The sequence below is a fragment of the Larimichthys crocea genome, chromosome XI, assembly GCF_000972845.2.
Source record: "Larimichthys crocea isolate SSNF chromosome XI, L_crocea_2.0, whole genome shotgun sequence".
Classification (NCBI taxonomy): domain Eukaryota; kingdom Metazoa; phylum Chordata; class Actinopteri; family Sciaenidae; genus Larimichthys; species Larimichthys crocea.
In genome coordinates this window covers 6,372,071-6,391,406 of record NC_040021.1, presented here as the reverse complement: position 1 = coordinate 6,391,406, position 19,336 = coordinate 6,372,071, and the positions used below count along the sequence as shown (strand labels likewise).

Below are 19,336 nucleotides of genomic sequence, written 5' to 3'. Positions count from 1 at the left end.
AGTGGGGCAGGGTGTCCTACTGGTGTATTTTACCACCTGAACTGTGTCCATCGCTACTAACTATCTAAAACTGTCAAGCACCAAAAGTTTCTGTAGATTCAGACTTCATCTTATTTTGTCTTTGGCAGCAAAGCCTCAAAATGAAATCATTATTTCAATTTCCAAAAAAAAAAGCAAGAACAGCTGACTCTGCTGGAGAGTCTTTTTTTTTTCTTCTATATAAATATAAAAATAAACTATTTGGCCTTGACTGATTTTGATGAACATTATCTATCCAAAGAATGCCAATCAAGACCAACATCATCCCAAACAACTGACAGATTTTAAAGACTAAAAAGACAACTTGCATTAAGGCCAGAAGGTCCAAGTTGACTGGGCAACTCCATCTTCTGATGATCATGTGATGTGATCAAAAGCTTTAGAGCAGCGGCTAAATAAAACCTACTCAACTGCTGTTTAAAGATCAAGACTGCACTTTGAACCTCAGCTTCAACTATTCATTGTTAATTATACTTAACTACATATGTCGTGTAGTTGTAGTAGCATAATTAGCATCGTTACCTGAGGAGAGTAGATAGTCTTGACTGGCCTCTGATGTCTGTGTCTGTTCACCCAGCCTCCTCAGAGTCGCCTGCTTCCTACTGTTCTTCTGATCATTTTCTGTCCCCCATGAGACTGTGGCAGCACTTTCACAGCCACCAGCCCCCGGAGGGAATAAACTGTCTTCGACTGAGCTTACGTGGCGGTCAGAGATGTCTTTTTCGCGGTCGTCAGTCAGGCTCAAAGGCAGACGGTGTTGACTGGATGTGAATAGAGGTGACAGGATGGGAGACATGTCTTCAAAGCTGCTAGATGTTCTCTGAGAAACATCCAGGATTGCAGTTAGAGACTGCGAGGGTGGTGAAGAATTGTTCGGCACAGTGGAGGTGAAATGGTAAGAATCTGATGATATATTTAGAGGCCTTCTTGTCGATCCTACAAGATTTGCCTCATTAAAAGTCTTCTTGGTCTTTGTAAAGGGTTCACCTTCTGCTTTTGCTCCCTCCAGCTTCAGGACCTGACGTAGACTCTGGCTCAGAGCTTCACCCAAAGCTTGAAGCTCCTCAACTAGCAGCGGCTTATCTTCATTGCACCTCTTCTGGTTCTTGGTCTCCAACTGGGAACCAAAGTCAGCTCGGCATCCATCTGAGACAAACTGAGCTTCATCCCTCCTGTTGTTGTCTTCTCTGATCCAGTCCGAACTGGTGAGACTCACCCGACGTATGATCCCTTCCACCTCCTCAATCTTGCCCATCACTCGCTGTGCTGCAGCCTTCTTCCTCGTCTCCTCGTACCTCCATTGAAAGGACTTCTCCTCTCCACCTTCTGCCGTCTTTTCCCCCTCTGCATCTCTTTCTGCATGGGTGATCTGGACTTTTTGAGTATTATCTTCTGTCTTCTTGGTCAGCTCCAGACTAGTGGGGGTGATATACATATCATTTTCATATTCAGAAAGGTCTGAGTCAGGGAGAGCACATTCCTCCTTTCTCGGAGAGAAAAGGTCATTTTTGCTGAAAGTAAAGTTTTCAGATGAAGCATCAGGTTGCTTCAATCTCCACACTGGCTTCACCTCATCCAACAACGAAACCTTCCCGATAACTCTCTTTCTCCTGCCTTCAGGAGTGCAGATGTTCTGCCAGTCTTCCTCTAAGTCCCACTCCCCAAAGGCAGGAGCGCTTGTTTTCTGGAGCTTTGCCTTCTGAGGCACCAGTGGAGTCCTGGCCGGTGTCATCTTGAGGTTATGGCCGGTGTAAACTACCCCTTCTGTTCTTCTCCGTCTCTTCAGAGGGATCTGAAATCTGGGGGACTTTGGTAACCCATCTTGGCTCTCTGTGTAACCATGACCGTTCGGCTTCATCTTCGTGCCCTGTTGGTTGCCCATCTTCATGAAAGCCTGGCACTCCAAACACAAGGGTAACAACTCTGTCAGCCAGAGGATCTCAGAAGAGTCATCCAACACTTTGAGGGTTTCTTTCAAGTCTGTGAGGCCAAATTTGTCTCCTTGACCCTGCTTCACTGTTTCAGCTGGACCCTCCTCCTTGCAGTTGGAGGTTAGTCCTTGTTGGGGCTTCACAGGGGCTTCAAAGGGGGAGGCAGGGCTCCTGTAGTGGGAGAGGGGTGGACTCACAGAGCTCCTCTCACTGATGGGGATGTTGAGGTGTAAGGTTTTATGAGTGTTCTCCATGATGTTATTTGATCACCACAGATGAAGCTTTACAGCATGAATGGATTCTTCGGAGGATTAGTGGCTTCTCAACTGGACAACCACATGAATCCTGACAGAGAAAGAATAAAAAATAATTAATGAGTGAATGCGCATGGGTTCAATTCAAGTTCATGCCTGTAATTCCAAACTTATACTTAAAATATACTGACAGAAAGCAGATGCCAGGGTGTCACAAGACCAAACAAAATACCTATACTGTATGGGTAGGCTAAAAATGGGAAAAGGTGAGCTAATGTAGAGCTGAACGGATTGGCCATTTGAATATTGAATTTTAAGTCAATTTTATAATACAAATCCCAAATATTGTTTGTTTTGGCTTCTCTGATATTGATTTTTTTTTTTTTTTTTTTTTATGGTAGAAAGGAGTTTTTTTGTTTGTTTGTTTTAATATGGCTAAATATTATTTATATGATTGCCTTTTTCTGTTTTGCATGAATGGTGCTCCATATAAATCAAGTTTGAGTATTGCACCTCTTCTACCATTGCCCTACACTAAAGCACCACAAACAGTACAGGTTTCTGCAAAGATAATATGCATGCATGTGAATCTAATGCTTGGACGCCTGGTCCCTGTTTATCAATTATGTAATTTAAAGGTAATTTTATGAGAAAATCAACCCACTGAAAACACATGAAACACCGTTTCTGTATCTCCTGAACCTGACGCTTCATGGATAAAAGAATAAACTTATATTATAAGAGTTAAACTTTACTTTTGTTGTGTTATTTTATTATATGTAACAATACAAATGACTAAAGTACAGAAACAAGTCAGAATTGCTGACAATAAGTCAGAATATTCAAAATGCTCTAAACATATATATTAATATACACATTTAGATACTTCATTATATAAAATAAACATAAATTAAGAGTACCACATGTATTAAAGCTTGTACTTACTCACATCCCTCCGTGTCGGCAGCAGGTCACCTCTCTGCCTGCAGCGACACTCAGGTGACAGAAGACAACGCACAGGCTTCAGCCAATCAGCGCTGTTCGTGAGAATTTGGATGACTCCTATTGGCTCATCGCTACCACTAATCCCTCTGAAGACTTTCAGGTACTGATGGGGGGCACATAAACAAACAGACGGAAGCTATATGGGCTCAACGAGGATTTACAGCTAATCAATAATCCTCTTGACATCAGTGTATAAACTCAAAATGGGCACCAATGACTGTCTCCTGTTTAAAGATGTATTATTTTTATAATATTACTCTTGGTACAGACAGTTATAAACAATGTCTCTGACCTCAGTGTTGAGAGAAGTATTCAGATCGTTTAACAGTAACAATACTCAAATGTAAACATGCCCAAAGACAAGTAAAAGTTCTGCATTATTTAAGTAGAAATACATGAATAGGTCTGCTGAAAGCACAAGATAAGATAGACTTTATGAACTCACTCACTGGGGAAACTTTCACAGCAGCTCACACGAGACAAGGTGGACTCATAAATATAAATAAAATAGAAACAATAAATAAAAGTTAAGGCAGGCATAGTTATGTTTATGATTACGTGTCAAGCTCTTGTGTTTTAGCTGTACTTATATCCAATCTACGTATGTACATTAAGAGCAAAGTGAATCCTTGCATGTATACACATACAGATAAAAATTTTGTAGACAGAATAAGACAACAGTGCAATAGAAATAAACATATTTTATGTAGCACGTTGCTTTATGTGCATGGTGGATATGACAGTATATACAGTGAACAACATTGATAGATTGTCTGACACGATGTTGATATGATTAATTGATTGCTGGTATTTCGACATGCTTAAAGAACAAAAAACTACCAAAAACAAACAAAATACAGTATTTTCCCTCTGAACTGTTGTGAATGTGAGTAAAGTACTTCAGTAATTCCACCACTGTGAGATAAACATGAAGAAATCATGTTTCTCCTTGCGACTTCAGGCTGTGGGTTCGTGTAAATCTTTATATAAACCCAAAGGATGAAAGTCACATCTGCCCTTTTTCCACCTACTGACCGTCCACTCTATTTAGGTCAGCTGTGCACCAGGATGAGCTGTACGGTGGTCAGTGGGCTAATCTGAGCCACCAGCCAGCTGTCTTTGATGGATTACAGAAGTTTAAAGAAAATTAACAGCTGTTAATGTCACGAAAAACACAGCAATGACACCTTTTGTTAATAGTTTTAAGAAAGTAGACGGATGTTATTACAAATATAAAGACTGTAACATTAAATATAAGACTTATCTTCTCAGGTAGGTTGGTCCAAAGTCGAGGAGCCCTCATGCTGAAAACATGATCACCTTTAGATTTACTTTACTTGAAGGGCCCCACCTGAGGATTAAGGACAGGCTCACAGGCTCATAAGGGGTCTCTCTGGGTCAGACCCAGACGTGCTTTAAAGGTAAATTCTTAAAATCAACTATAGTGTTAAATGCTAAAGCATAGTCAATGAACAGCAATCTCAAATAGTGGTGTGGAAGATTTCTGTCATGACGTCTTCTGCTGGGACGCTGAGAAAACTGGGGAGTGAAGGTTTTCAGTCATCCAAGTCCTCTTTCTTTGTGAAGAGCTAACAAATGGACTTGCTTCTAGATCAAGACATTTCACCTCTCATCTAAGAGGCTTCATCAGTTCTGACTGTCTGCTCCCATCAGTAAACCCATCAGTCCAGGCTAAATGCCTAAAAGACATCAATACCAGACACTATAAAAGAAATGGATAATGGCCTTTTCTCCCTGCTGCAATCAGGAAAAAGGTTCAGATACACTAGGCCAGCAATGAGAGCTCAGGAAGGGCAACAGAGGACCCACCAGTCCAGGCTAAGTCAGTCAGTCAGAACTGAAGAACCTTCTTGGATGAGAGGTGAAGTGTCTTTACGGATCTACAACCAAGTCCAGTTGTCCCAGATTTACCTCTTCTCAAATGGAGATGGGGGGTCAGTGTTCTGGGTGGTGATAGTGGTTGTCATCATTACACAGGGCAATAGTCATCCAAGCAGGCTAGACTGGCTTTCTTGAACATAGGTATGTTGGTGGACTTAAAGCATGCGGGTACGACAGACTGAGCCTAGTTGGTCGGCATAACATTTGCGGACCCACCCACTGATACCATCTGGTCCTGTTCCCTTCTACAAGCTTAAAAGCCTTCATGACGTCATGCTCAGAAGGAGTGGTGGACGTGTAAGTGTAATGTGTGCTCCCTCCCATCTAATAAGTCCTCACGTCTGTCCTTTCTCCCCAAATACACAGAAATGCAGAAACACAGCTCAAAGGAGTGAGAAGGACACTGAAGTGAACGAAATGATCTGATTTATTGTCACAAAACGATAAAAATCAATGAGAACACCTTCGTCCTCTGAGTTGTATCTTTAGGTGACACTTATAATGCTAATCAGCGCTGTGATTCAAGGTCTGACTGGCTAATATTCTCAAAAATTAAAGTCTGGAGACATTCATATAAAGATTTGACAGACTTTCAGTGTAAAATATATACATTTCCACTGGAAGTTCACTAGATGACCACTAGATGTCAGTAATGTCTTGGCAGGAAACCTGATCCAGAGCATGAAGACCATATGAAGTGTGTATGTATGCACACCTGACTAATGTTCATTGGGCTTTTCTCACATAAAAACGCTAAAGGTAAATACAACATTAGGAATCATGAGTAAAATTAATTAACTGAAACATTTTGTCAGCATAAAATCTGAACCGGATTCATTATTATAGATATGAAATATTTGACACCTAAGACGATTTTTATACGCTCCCATTTACCATAAGATCCTATAAAATGTGCCTATAACTCATTGAAAAGGAGAAACAATATATATTATGTCTTACCAGCTTCATTTTTGAAATATAACAAATGTTTAATAGAGTCAATCAGGTAGCTGAAATGTACATTTTCTCAGCAACTCAGTGCTTCATGGTTAAAAACAGAGCCAACTGTCATTCAACAAAACCAACTTTTTATGAAATCATGAATAATCTAAAGAAAAAAATCACTTATTTTCCAGGTATGCAACGTTTGCACAGTACCTATGAATACTTCCACATAAAGGTAAATACAGGTAAAACCTGTTTCTGTCTCTGATTTGTGATTCCAGTCCAGTGTCATGTTACTCTCACTGTATATACATAGACATCAAACTACTATATTCAGTTAAAATATATATAAATATGTAGATTTATGACTTGTTTAGTGTGTACCCCGCTTCTTGCCCCAAGTCAGAACCCTGCAACCCTGATGAGGACATGTGGTTACAGATAATGGATGGATGGATGTAGATCTATATTTACATAAACAACAATGACATTTGTAGACAGAATAAGACAATAGTGCAAAGGATGCTCAAATAAATAAGGTTTATGTAGCAGGTTGCTTTATGTACACGAGGTAGTTAGATATTACAGTATATACAGCATGTGAAGATTGTGTGTAAGTCATGATAGTTTCAAAGAACAAAAAGTGGATTTAAACTTTATCAGTCTACTGTTTCTCAAACGAATATGCAAATGAAGCATAAGTATGTAAGTAAACGAGCACACTGACAAACAAGAGAGGCTTACATAGGTGGGGGGATATGCACTGAAGCATGGCAGTAAGTATGCTTAATGAGCTACAAACAATTCAAACTCTGCCTGACATCTTCTTAAGTTGTGGTTTTTACATAAATGAGTCCTGAGGGACTCCCAAGATCCAAAACTAACAGATGAAAATCTATTTCTGTAAATTAGAAAATCACAAGTCTGCAGAGGTGTGTGTGAATGTGGATGCATGGGTGAGGGGAGCGTGCAAACACACACACACACACACACACACACACACACACACACATACACATAGAGGGAGGGGGGAGCCATTCATAACTTTACATTCAGCCTTCATTGCTGCCATCAAGGTCTACCTTCTGACCACCATACGTCATTGTCAGACGGGGGGAGCTGTTTAAAAACTGCTGACTCAACACACAGAGGCGTTTAAAAAAAAAGAAAAAAAAAAGTAGTATTTGATCATCATCATCATCATCATCAGTGGAGGAGCAGCAGCCCGCAGCATCACCACCACCACCGGGTGCTCGCCCTCTGATGCCCCGGCTCCAACCGTCTGCTGCTCCGCACTGCTGCTGCTGTTCAGGGAGGCGCAGGGAGGAGGGGGAGTAGGAAGGGTGGATGAGTGGATGAGGAGGGTAGGTAGGTGGGAGAAGAGAGGAGGGGGATTCGGAGGAGGAGGAGGAGGAAGAGGAGGAGGGGGGCTCGGCCGGGCTGCCCTATATGGCTGTGGATGAGCTCTATGCTAATATCGGCTTGAGAGGCAGCAGCATCGCGTTTCTGCCGGCAGTCAGTGGTGGCTTCCAGAGTCTGAGCAGGCTCCTTCACAGCCATGGCTGAGGGCGGAGAAGGAGAAGATGAGATCCAGTTCTTGAGAACTGTAAGTAAAGATAATTTCATCGGTGCGTGCTGAGCCGTGTCGTCGCGCCAATTAACGCGTCAATTAAGCAAATCAGCGACACAAGTTGGATTATCATGGAAGTTTAATGCTGTTTTTGCTGCCTGTGCATGAATGGTGGGATGATTTTTTTCTTTTTTTGGTGGAGGAGGGGGGTGAGTTGCCGCAGGTTGCACGCTGCGCCCCGCGGCCACGGCGCACCTGTCGACAGGACTCTTGACGTGGGGAATCTCAATGAGACTCCAGTCTGCTGGTGCAAGGGCAAACATGACTTAACACTCTCTTGGCTTTTCATAACACATGCCCCCCCGTCTCATTTCCACCCTTCATCGCTTCTGTTTTTTTTTTATTTTTATTTTTATTTCTCGGGTACACCTTGTGCCAAATCATGTATCCCCTCACGCCTCCCTTAAATCACTCTGCTGTTTGCTGTTTACTTCAATCATGGACGTGTTCTCCTCCACGGGGAGAAGAGTTTTTAACTAAGTTGTGCTCACCACGCAAGCCACCCAGATCTGCAATGACTATTTTAGTTGTTTGACGCAGATTGCTTACGGTGTGCCTGCTGTGTGTGTGGTTATGCACAGCACTTGTAAATTATTATGACAGCTTGTAGTGTGTGGTGGTGAACTATGGCGCATGTATTCTTCTCTTTCCCTCGTGAAGCTTTGTCACCCAGGTGTTGCATGAAGAGAAATAAGACTCAGTTATGATCACAGGCAACGTGCTCAGCTGGTTTCATGCCACCTGCTTCTCAATAAGACTTATTTTTATCCAGAGTGTCAATAGTCTGTTGCAGATCATGCAGAGAAGTGTTACCTTGTGAGTTTAACCATCAAATATCCAGTAATGCTATAATTTCTGGTGTTATTGAAGAAGACAGGATTGAATCTTGTCAGGAGTTCTCTGGTCCCCCACTTTTGACTCGGTTGAAATCTGTTGCCGTCCAGATGATAAATTTAGTGAGATCTAGTGCAAGGACTGCACCAGTGGTTTTGCATATTTTATATTTTATTTGCATCCTTTACGTCACAATAACCATTTTGCAAACAACTCCTGCTGTGATTTAGAAATGTGGATTTACAGTATTTTACTCAAGCAACCTTTGGTTTCCATTCATTTTTGGACAATATAAGTTACCAGTCCACACTTAGAACTAGATGGACTCGTATAATCTAGCACCAAGCTGCATTGTTGCATGACTTCATGCAACTGCCAAAAATGACCCAAAATGTCAACAAACACCTGTTAACTGTGATGGTTTACTGAAGCGTGTTTCAAGAGTGTGCTAATAGATTTACATGTCATACAGAAATAAATGGAAACCAAATGCTGCTTGGAATTGTATAAAATACACTCTAGCAACTTAGTTTAACATTAACATGAAGCTGGGGTGCCAATGTGCCCCTAAAACCCTGGAGAGGTCATTCAAGTTGGAATTCTCGAGCATGATCTGTCTAGCTCGAGTGAGTCAACATAAACACACCTCATGACGTCACCCATAGGGTTATGAAGCTCAGTATTATGGCCCTGGCTACCACCATCTTGGCAGTCCTGCCTCTGCCGCCTCCCAGTTAATCCAAAAATGGGCAGAGAGGTGGAGCATGGGTGAAGCTGAGGCAGGCTGAATGAAGTGTGGGTTCTTAAATGACCTCTTTGTAATGGAGCCCACCTGTCAATCAAAGTCACACTCTTAACTATGCATAACTTTAAGCCTTAATATAATTTTAATAGGTGAGTTCTATTAAAAGAAAACACCCTCATTACATAAATTAGCTATAGAGGCCAAAACAGTTTTTTGTACCAGGCTGTAAAAATGTTTATTTCTTGAACATTTTACCATGGGGATTTATGGAGACTGACTCGTTCTGGAGCCAGCCTCATGTGGACGTTTGAGGAACTGCAGCTTTTGGCCACAGAGGTTGCTGCTTGGGCTGCCACACAGTGAACTTTATAGTTGGCACACCAATTTCATTCTGTTGATCTGTGCTTGAATTACATCTTTGCGAACGTCGGTGTACAGAGCAAACATGCTGGTATGGTCTTTTTTTTTAAATTAACGCTTATTAAAGTGCCTTTGCTCTGGTTCTCCATTGATGTCCGTTTGGCTGAAAGTCTGTATCATGACTTGGAGATGTTGATATATTATAAATCTATATGTAATCCCCCGAGGGCTTGGCTTGTTAGTGGCAGGCGAGATCCTGTACTTAACAGCTCCTACTATTTGTGATGCCAGTGATATGCTGACCCACGCCTCTCAGATTCTACTGTCACAATGGCATCCTGGTTATCTGATGACAACAGCGATTTAAGAAGTGGGGGGTGCGTCCCCTGAGGTCCACACCTCCTTGTTATCAATCCTCACCGATGAGAGAAGGGTGCACTCATAGGAAGCCCTAAAATAAAAGTGCTAATTGAAATACACTTACAATCTGTTAAACATTATGGCATAATGGTATGGTATAAACATTATGGTATAATGTTTAACTGTGTACGTCGGGGTCAAAATTGTTTATTTCCTTAGCAACAGCGCCTGTAGCATCGTATTTGTTTCATTTCAGCACACGACGTGGTGGGTTTAGCAGCTGTTGTGGCTTATCTAAAAGTTTACAAGAAATCGCTGAAGAATTTTAAATGGTCAAAAGTGTAAAGTTGTCATTGAATGCTTCTGTCAGGTGTTGACAGAGGTCCAAACATTGTGCTTCAGTTTCAGTAGTCTCACCGTGCTGTTGATGTGTAATGTTGGGAAAGTTGGCAGCGAGGAAAGCTTCTCTGTCAAAGGAAAGCAACTGAGAGGAGGAAACGTTACACCTCTACTGCGATGTGAAGACACCAAGCCCTTCTGTAACTTTATAGACCCACACTGTAACTTTCCCTCTGTCCTGAGAGTGGAGAAAACTTTAAATGGATGGCAAAAACCCGCTAGGTTACTAATTAGAAATACTTTTTTTGGACAGCTCATTAACTCTGTTTTCTTTACACGTGTGCAAAGACTAACAAAACAGTGTTTATCTTGGGGTTTGTCTTCAGATCCTTGTACTACCGGGGGTTCAAACGTTGTTTCGGCTTGAATTTATGCACAACTCAGAAAATGTGCAAGTCATTTGCTCAGTCTGCTTCTAACTGCAGTGTTATAAGAGCACTTTGTGATAATTGCAGTGCCATCAGAAAACGATGTGCGCTTTATTTGTTGTATGATTACTTATTGATTGTGTTGCTGTGTGAAACAATGACATTAAGAAATATTAACTGAAGTGATGCTGGAGTACATTGTACCTTGTGCCCAGGGGAATGCCTAACTAGAAATGACTGCTCCAAGACTAGTCAGGCTTTTGGATTTTAAGCTTTTTCATTGATTAATTGGGTTAGATTATTACATAATGGTACTATATTACCAGTAATGGTTATATTTCTCTGTCTGTGTCTTGTAGATCTGTAATTCACATAATTTTCCATGTAAAAATGACATCAGTTTGTACATATGGACGTATGAGGGAGTAGGATTTAGCCTTTCCTTCCTTCTTTATATGCGTTGTTGTGGATGTTGAGTAGAATTAGCTGGAAACAGCCTTATAAACCAACTAATAGAGCTAATCCTATGGTGTAAGTGTTGAAAAGGCTGTTTTCATTTCATTCTAATGTTATCTTAATTACCTAGTTACAGCTGATACAGTCTGCCAGAGACGGTCGTTATTCCAGCAGACAAAATGTCGCCAGGTAGAAACGAGAAGCCTGCTTATCTTGAAATCGAAAACACATCGTTTCTTAAATTACGCAGAATTTCGTGCGGTAAAATTTTTGTGATGTGCGAGGATGAGGTTACCAGGCTGAGCTACGGTTACGAAGTGGAGTTTGGTTAAAGGTCAAGACTTTTTTCTTTTTTTTTTTTACTGAACTTTTTAGTAATGTGAGATCTGTACCTGACAAGACTATGGCTTAATTTAAACATAGCTGTCCAGGTGAGCTGCTTAACACCTCTTAAAACCAGGTGATCGTGGCTTCAGTAGCGCCTCTGGGCTTATTTGGAGTTTATGTTGTTCTGGAAGCCTTCTGCATACCAAGGCGAGGACTCTGGGGGTTTAAATTTAGCCTTTTTAAAGATGATGCTTCCACAGCACATACAGCTCTGCCCCCCTGGCACCAAAACCACACCAGCGGCAGGGTGCTTGAGTCAGGGCAGCAGAAGACCAATGACACTTTAACACCATATTTTATAGGGATAAAGTAGCATTTAGAAATTAAATACTTGATACCACAAATTAATATACGGCATTTTGTAAAGCTTAATATGTCAAAGTAATGGACAGTGTCACTGAGCTTTCAACTGGAGCACAGCAAGTGCTGCAATAAATCTACAAATGTATTAAACAAATTAATGTGGTACAACCCGGAAGATTTCTGGTGTGCTTGACACTGACAGATGTGATTAGAGATTCAGATTGTTCTTTAAAAATAGGTTTTAATGTTGATTAAAATTTAAAGGGTTTAATTGGTCACATTTTAAAAGCATTGAATGGTTGAGACTCTGTAAACTGTAAATCACAGAGTTGATTTATATACTCAAAAGTAAAAGTATGGCAGTAAAAAATAAATAAAAGTAGTAGTAAATAGATAATAATGATTATAACATCTTTTAGACAGGGTAGAGCACCACCCATTATACATTCAGCCAAATGACCCACTCTTTGGAGGGCAAACCTGGAGGAATCACCATGAACTCGCAATTTCTAAGTGAAAAAAAAATCTATACCATCTCGGAGTGATCGACTCATCATTCTAGTGCAGCATGCAGCTATTACTATATTGCACTAGTTGATTGCCTCTTCAATGTTAAGTTGGAAAGAGAGAGAGAGAGAGTGGGTGAGTGAGAGAGGCGGCGTTCTCCTGCGGCCTCAGGTGAACCTCCCTCGGCTTGATTGCAGCTTGATATAAATTGAAAGGGAAGGATTTCCTCTGTATTGATTGAGCAAGCTGCGATGGCGAAGCAACAGCGTTCTTTGGCAGCTTCGGCTCCCTTCAGTCATCGGAACCGAAGGACAGCGAGACTGTTGCCATCTCCATCACTTACACAACCTTGATGTAAAGGTGGTGGCACCTTACGTCGCTGACTCGCCCTTTAATGCGTTTAATTTGTGAATGAGATGTGATTTGGTTTGAGTGGTGGGACTCTGTTTAGTTAAATAATAGACTGATTGATCATTTAAGCTGATATCATTTGTTTAGATAGTTTGAATTCTTCTCTGGCCTCTCTTGCATGGAGAGCAGGTCTCTGTTGTTCAGTGCTCCATTGTTTTCAGCAGAAGTAGGCCTTCTTATTGTTGCATTATTCTATGTCTTCAACCTTGAACTGGCGTTGTAAACCTCATGAAACACCCATAAATTATAAAAGGGGTGAGACGAGGCTCTTTGTCATTTCAGCCGGAGTGTGGCCTCAGGTTTGTCCTCACCTTATGTAAGTGTTCCTTCCTAAAATACTCCATATCGATAGGTTAAAACTCATTAACTTCAAAATAATGTATTACCCTCCAGCATTTAGGTATATACTTACTTTTTCTCCTTGCCCTATAAATTATGTTTCTTCAAATTAACTTAAACATTACACATTTGAAATCAATACCTCATTTGAATTATTGGCTCTAAATGCACTTACTCAACAATATCATTACATGCTGTGTGCATCAAGTTTCATACCATTACAAAAAGTACAAATTAACTTCATATTGATATTTCAGTTTGAGAGGGAGCGAGAGTGCAGTATGTTTTCTGTGGCTGTCCGAGCAGAGTTAGCAGTATGAGAAGCAGCAGCCGCCGCAGCGTGAACGGACTCTCAACCCAAATAATTACCTTCATTTATCAGCTGAGGAGTGAAAAAGGTGCAGACGGTGAGCCTCTTACCGTTGTGAATGTCCCTCAGGTCAGCTCAGTTCATTTTCATTTAATGCCAACATGGTTCAATTTGTCAGCTCTGTAGTCAGAAGGGACCACTTAGCATTGTTTGTAGCCTTTATTAAGCCACCTCAGAAGACCTCATAATGTCTTTTCTCAATCAGGTTCTTACTTTGTGTAATGGGATCTTAGAAGAACACATTATTTTCAACCAAATATGAAACTTTTCTTTTCCCCCTTCAGGCTCTTTTTGATAGTTTGAAGTCTGCGGTGCCAGAGATTTTTTTCTTTAAAAAGACTACTTACTGTATCTGTGTCACATAATAATGATGATGATGATGATGATGATAATAATAATAATAATAATAATAATAATAATAATAATAATAATAATAATAATAATAATAATAATAATAATAATAATACATTTTATTTAAAAGCGCTTTTCAAGGTACTCAGAGACACTTTACAAAGAAGAACATCAAATCATCAAAACAATATAAGATAGTACACTAAAAACACATTAGACATTAAACATTAAAAGCGATTTTAAAAAGGTGTGTTTTTGTCAGAGATTTGAAGTTGGGCAAGTCAGTATAGTCACGGATGTTTTTGGGGAGAGAGTTCCAGAGGGAGGGGGCAGCTGCAGAGAAGGCTCTGTCACATGAGTTTAGACACTGCTGATCAACTTTACTAACCCGGTAGCAGGTCCTGAGCAAATGGCAACACCTGTGGCTTTGAAGTGAAACCTAACCTCTGAGGAAAATATCTGAATCTGTTAAACACTCCACTATGTTCACCAGCTGGCCGAGAGCCGTGTCTGTCTGCTGTCTGTCGACATTTCATACTTTGTTATTATAAGAATATCGACTATAACCACTTTAAGATTTGAAGCCAAGTTTTTTTCACAGGCTTTGGGTTTGCTGATAGCAAACACCTTGCTATGTAGGCAGTTGGTTTGGTCTGTGGAGGGTATATACAGGTACAGGCATAGTTGTCCATTTTTCATGAGTGGGTGGATCAAGAAATGAGGAATACTTCACACTAAATGCATAATTATGCAGTCTGGTCAGTATTTAATGTCAAATCTGTGCCCCTTCTAAGGCTAATGTTAATTTCATAATGATCCTTGGGACATGAGACAGAAGTTGATAATGTGCAAATACTACTGGTCCATTTTTGGGTGAGCTAAATATGCAAGAGTAGTCTTACATGTCACTGTTAATAACACAGGGCATTTATCCCCTGCTGGGCGGGCTGCTTAAAAAAAGAAAAATTGAGGGCATGATATCGGAGTATACTCATCCGTCCAGGCAACACTACACCACTCCTCATTTTAATGATCAAGCAGATGCGTAGAGCAGATAAGATGCAATTTATTTAGCTTTGAGAGCTTCGCTCATTTTTTTCCTTTACTATATGTAGCCCCTTTCTAGTTATCCAAAGAAAAGTGACACAGTGACTAAGAACATGGTCAATGGACTGTCAGCTCTGAAACACAAAGTTTGCACTAAGAGCAAACCAAACCAAAGCTGTACCAATTTTTAGCTAATTGAGGTGTATTGGAAGTGGCAATCTCCATGGCTGTGACGTGAAGCCAAGACAGAAGTGACAAAAGCTGCAGTTCCTCAAACGTCCACTTGAGGCTGGATACAGAACGAGTCAGTCTCCATAAGTCCCCATGTTAAGAAGTCCAACTTCACAACAACAGAAATAAACATGGTTCAAAAAACAGTTTTGGTCTCTGGAGCTAATTTCCCCATTCATGACAACTGTACTGAGGGTGAATTTATTATTATTTTTATAGAACTCGCCTGTTCAAATGATATTAAGGCTTAAAGTTATGCATAATTAAACAGCATGGCCGCTTTGATTGACAGGTGTGAGCAGCCAGGCTTCATTCAGCCTGCCTCAGGTCTGCCAATGATTCACGTCTTTGCCGATTTCTAGCCAGGAGGTGCCACAGAGGCAGGACTGCCAACATGGTGGCGGGCAGTGCAACAGATTTTGAGCTTCAAAACATCACCCTTGGGTGATATCACACATACTGTCCATTCTTTATACTGCCAGTGGTGTATTTTTTTTTTTGTGTAGTGTATTTTGGTTTTATGATACTGAAAGCTGTATATTTTAATTACACTGTACATGTAGAAGTCTAAATGGTACAAGAGTTGAAAACTCAGTTTCATGCTGTGTTAAATTACATCGTCCGTATCAAGCACTTCCAAACCTTTTTTTTTTTTTTAATTATTGCCAAAAATAATCAATTTTTTAAATTGGTGATCCTGTTTAACTTATTTTCTGACAAGATACAACTTAAGGGTGTTTCACTTCAGAGAAACATGATTTAATTTGTCGTTTTGTTAATAAGTCACCTGTGTTTATTTTTTTCGGTGGCCTACCGACATCCTAGAAACACCATTTTCTATTTGCAGAGTGCACCGAACCGTGGCAGCTGCAGTCTAGATATGACATCTCGTAGCTTGATGGATATGGAAACCATTTCGAGCACTTGTAGGAAGGGAGGTTTACCTTGTCGCAGGCCGCTACTGATGTATTGTGAAACACTTAAATGCCCGTTGAATTTATCTTGTGTCACATTCTCTATTGACCCGTAGCTATTCAGTGTGTCTGAGGAATAAAAGTTTGACCTCTGTGAAATCTATTCTGGAGAAAAAACTCGCCTTATCATGTTGCTGTCTTGTGAGGCTTTTGTGGCATTAGAGGTGAAACCATCTAAAGTTTGCATCAAATTTGAGACTGGCAGCATGGAGGGTAAGACAACTGTAGTCGTGGGTCAGGAGTTGAGAGCATAGAGAGAGAAAATAAGGTATACAGTAAGTTAGGTTCAGATGAGTATCCTCGGCTGACCTGATCACTTCTTTAGGTTTCTGCTCAGTTTTTTACCTCACAGCCACACACACACATCTCATCTTGTCTCATCAGGCAGGATGATGGACTTTAGAGAGTCCCTGACCGGAGGCCCCTCATTTCTCAGCACTTCTGCTGAGGTGGACACCTCGGCCTTGCACGCATGGAAGCCTCTTTTATTTGAAGCTGCTCTAAAGCAATATGCATACAAACTAAGCCAAGAAAATCCAATTTGTTATAGGACCACCATATAAATCTTGAAGTCTGTGATCCATGGCCGAGTACCGTGGGGCAAAACTTGCTTGACTGCAGAATTTGATTTCATTTTTTTTTGTTTTCTTTTAATACTCAGATGTGCAGCATATTACTCATTCTGACCCATGATGTTGTCTCAGACGAGACCACACCTACACATATTGTGTATACGCATAAATGCATGCACACGATGTGTGACAGTGATAGCATAATGTTTAAATGAACCTTCAGTGATGAATCTCCTGAGGTCAGAAAGAAGCAGCTTGTATTGAAGAAGCTTTAATATAATTTGAACAGGTGAGTTGTATATAAATTCACCCTCAGTACAGTTGTCATGAACGAGAAAATTATCTATAGAGACCAAAACAGTTTTTTGTACCAGGCTGTAAACATGTTTATTTCTGCTGTGAAGTTGGACATTTGGACATGGGGACTTATGGAGACTGACTTAATTTCCCAGACACTTGCTCAAGATATGATATAATTTTCCACAAATGGCAGCAAATAATCATGTTTTTAAAGTAAAACCAAGACATCATTTTAAGACATGTATTGTCGACTACTGGTCTCATGCTTCCAGTTTATGAAATCGTCTAATGACTGGCATGTGTGTCCTTGAACAAACTGTGCTTAGAGGACATTTGTCTTGCCAGAACTTGAGGCGAGTAGACATCTGCCAACTTTTTACTAAATCTATCCTGCAATAAAACAACTGACTGCGACAAGGCTGCTCATGTCTATTGTTCTCTATCTGAGCAGCCCTTAATGCGTCTCAACTGCATCCGGGAAAAACGCACATTAATGTCATTATCTGTAATAAGGCATAGGAGTGCTCTCCAAAGCGGTTTGTTCATCTAAGATTATACAAAATTAATATTTTACACAGAGTGGTCCTGACATTTCCTGCTGAGGCGTCACACACTGCAGCTTCATTTTGTTTGTACTCCAGAGCTGAATGGCTGTTTGGTTAAGAGACGTAGATCTCCGTCTCATTCACTTAAACATCTCATTAATCAGTTAGGATGGGGGGGGCAGCGTGGCGTTTTGTATAAAATGGCTGGCCACACAGTGCAGTGTAAGTGATACTGCTGCTTAAACATATAGCTGAGGGAATGTTTTGCCATGGGCTCAAATGAAAAGTGGCGTTTTATTTATTTATTTTATTACTCTTCATTTCTTTTCCACATCCACCAACACTTTTTATCACTGGATAGTGACATCTTCTCTTAAGAGCTGAATATTTCTGTCTGTGCCCAGAAAAATGCATTTCTTTCACTTGTGAGGTCATCTGCCTCCATGGCATTTATTCGCTGACCACATTTACTGAACCCTTTCATTTCACTTACACCCAGCCACCTTTAACTTTTAGCTTTCTGACCTTGTGTAACAACCACTGAGGAGACAAGCGGAACAGTTCCTATTTATGACATTTGCAAAGACTTAAGTTACAGCAGTGTTGTCTGTCACTGTAAGACAAAGAGCGTTATCCTGAAGCCTGATGTGGATTCATGAGCTATGAAACCTGTGCGCTATGATAGTTAAATATCGTTTATCTCATGAGGCATGTGCAGCATTTTACATATCTTTCCTAGTTTTTGTTGGATGTATTTCATTATTGTGTCTTCGGTGCACCTTTTGTACTGTTTAGTTGGCTACATATTGTACTTAAGTTGATTGCGACTTGCCCAAGCCAAATTTCCCCTCTGGGACAATGAGGTAAATCTTATCTTAAATGGTTTATATAAAATAGCCACATGGAAAGGCCTTTTTCTTTTTACACTTTAGTCTTTAAGTCGTTGCAGATGACGTAAGTTGAAGTGGCAGCTGTTATCTCCTTCCATCCTTATGATTGTTTCCGGTATGAAGTGCCCAAGGCCAAAGCTTCTTGCATCTGCCTGAGTTTTGCGTGTTTTGAACACTCAAATGTACTTACGTGGCTCTTATTTGTAGACTCTGTCCATACTGTTTGCTTAGGTTAAAGAAGTTTGTAGTGTTCGAGTTTGTTGTGGGCCGGTCTGCATCATAATTTGCAAAAATAATGTTACAGTTTTCTGAGTTTTCATACCCAAACTACCATCTTCCATGCGACAGAAGTAGCCTCTCTTTGAGGTTTGAGATCCCCGTTTTGTCGTGGCTGGTTGTCACGTTCACTCACCTCCATGTTTGTTTGTGTTTGCAAATTTCCCACACAACGAACACAACAAAATCAATGAGCGATATATGAACCAATTGACATTTTTATGTAGTTATATGATTATATGTCCTGATTGTTTGTCTCTATGTGCCCTGTGATGAACTGGTGAGTTGTACCCAAAGTCAAGCTGGGATAGCCTCCAGCCCCACACGACCCCTGATGAGGATAAGCGGTTACAGAAAATGGATGCATGGATTATATATCCTCATGTTGCACAACCCTACTTGCAGTCACATGGCTTGATAGACCAGTATGGTTATAATTTGTACATAACTGAACTATATGTTTAACCTCAGAGATTTTTGAGCTAATTATGGAACCAGTCAGACCATCCATCATCACCACGAATTTACCCAGCATATAAATAGAGATCTGTTGTGTCCCTGTTTCTGTTTGGGTTGTAGCTGCAGTAGCTGGGTGTATTGACTTT

At 40.6% G+C, this 19,336-nt stretch overlaps 2 protein-coding genes across 6 annotated transcripts in view; one reads left to right on the top strand and one right to left on the bottom strand.

Moving 5' to 3' along the window:
* fmn1 (formin 1) overlaps positions 1 to 3,224 on the bottom strand; it is a 29,071-nt gene extending 25,847 nt beyond the window's left edge. The window contains exons 1-2 of the mRNA XM_027283853.1: positions 3,170 to 3,224; positions 562 to 2,315 (exon numbers count right to left, since the gene is read on the bottom strand). Of these exons, the coding sequence (XP_027139654.1) occupies positions 562 to 2,224 (1,663 nt within the window). The 5' untranslated portion in view covers positions 2,225 to 2,315; positions 3,170 to 3,224. The remainder of the gene's footprint in view (positions 1 to 561; positions 2,316 to 3,169) is intronic.
* Positions 3,225 to 7,500: 4,276 nt separating this feature from the next.
* The window catches only part of ryr3 (ryanodine receptor 3), a 106,699-nt gene continuing 94,863 nt past the window's right edge, over positions 7,501 to 19,336 (top strand). For all 5 annotated transcript variants that reach the window (XM_027284253.1, XM_027284252.1, XM_027284250.1 and 2 more), the window contains exon 1: positions 7,501 to 7,682. In XM_027284253.1, coding sequence (XP_027140054.1) covers positions 7,635 to 7,682 — 48 coding nt within the window. In that variant the 5' untranslated portion in view covers positions 7,501 to 7,634. The remainder of the gene's footprint in view (positions 7,683 to 19,336) is intronic.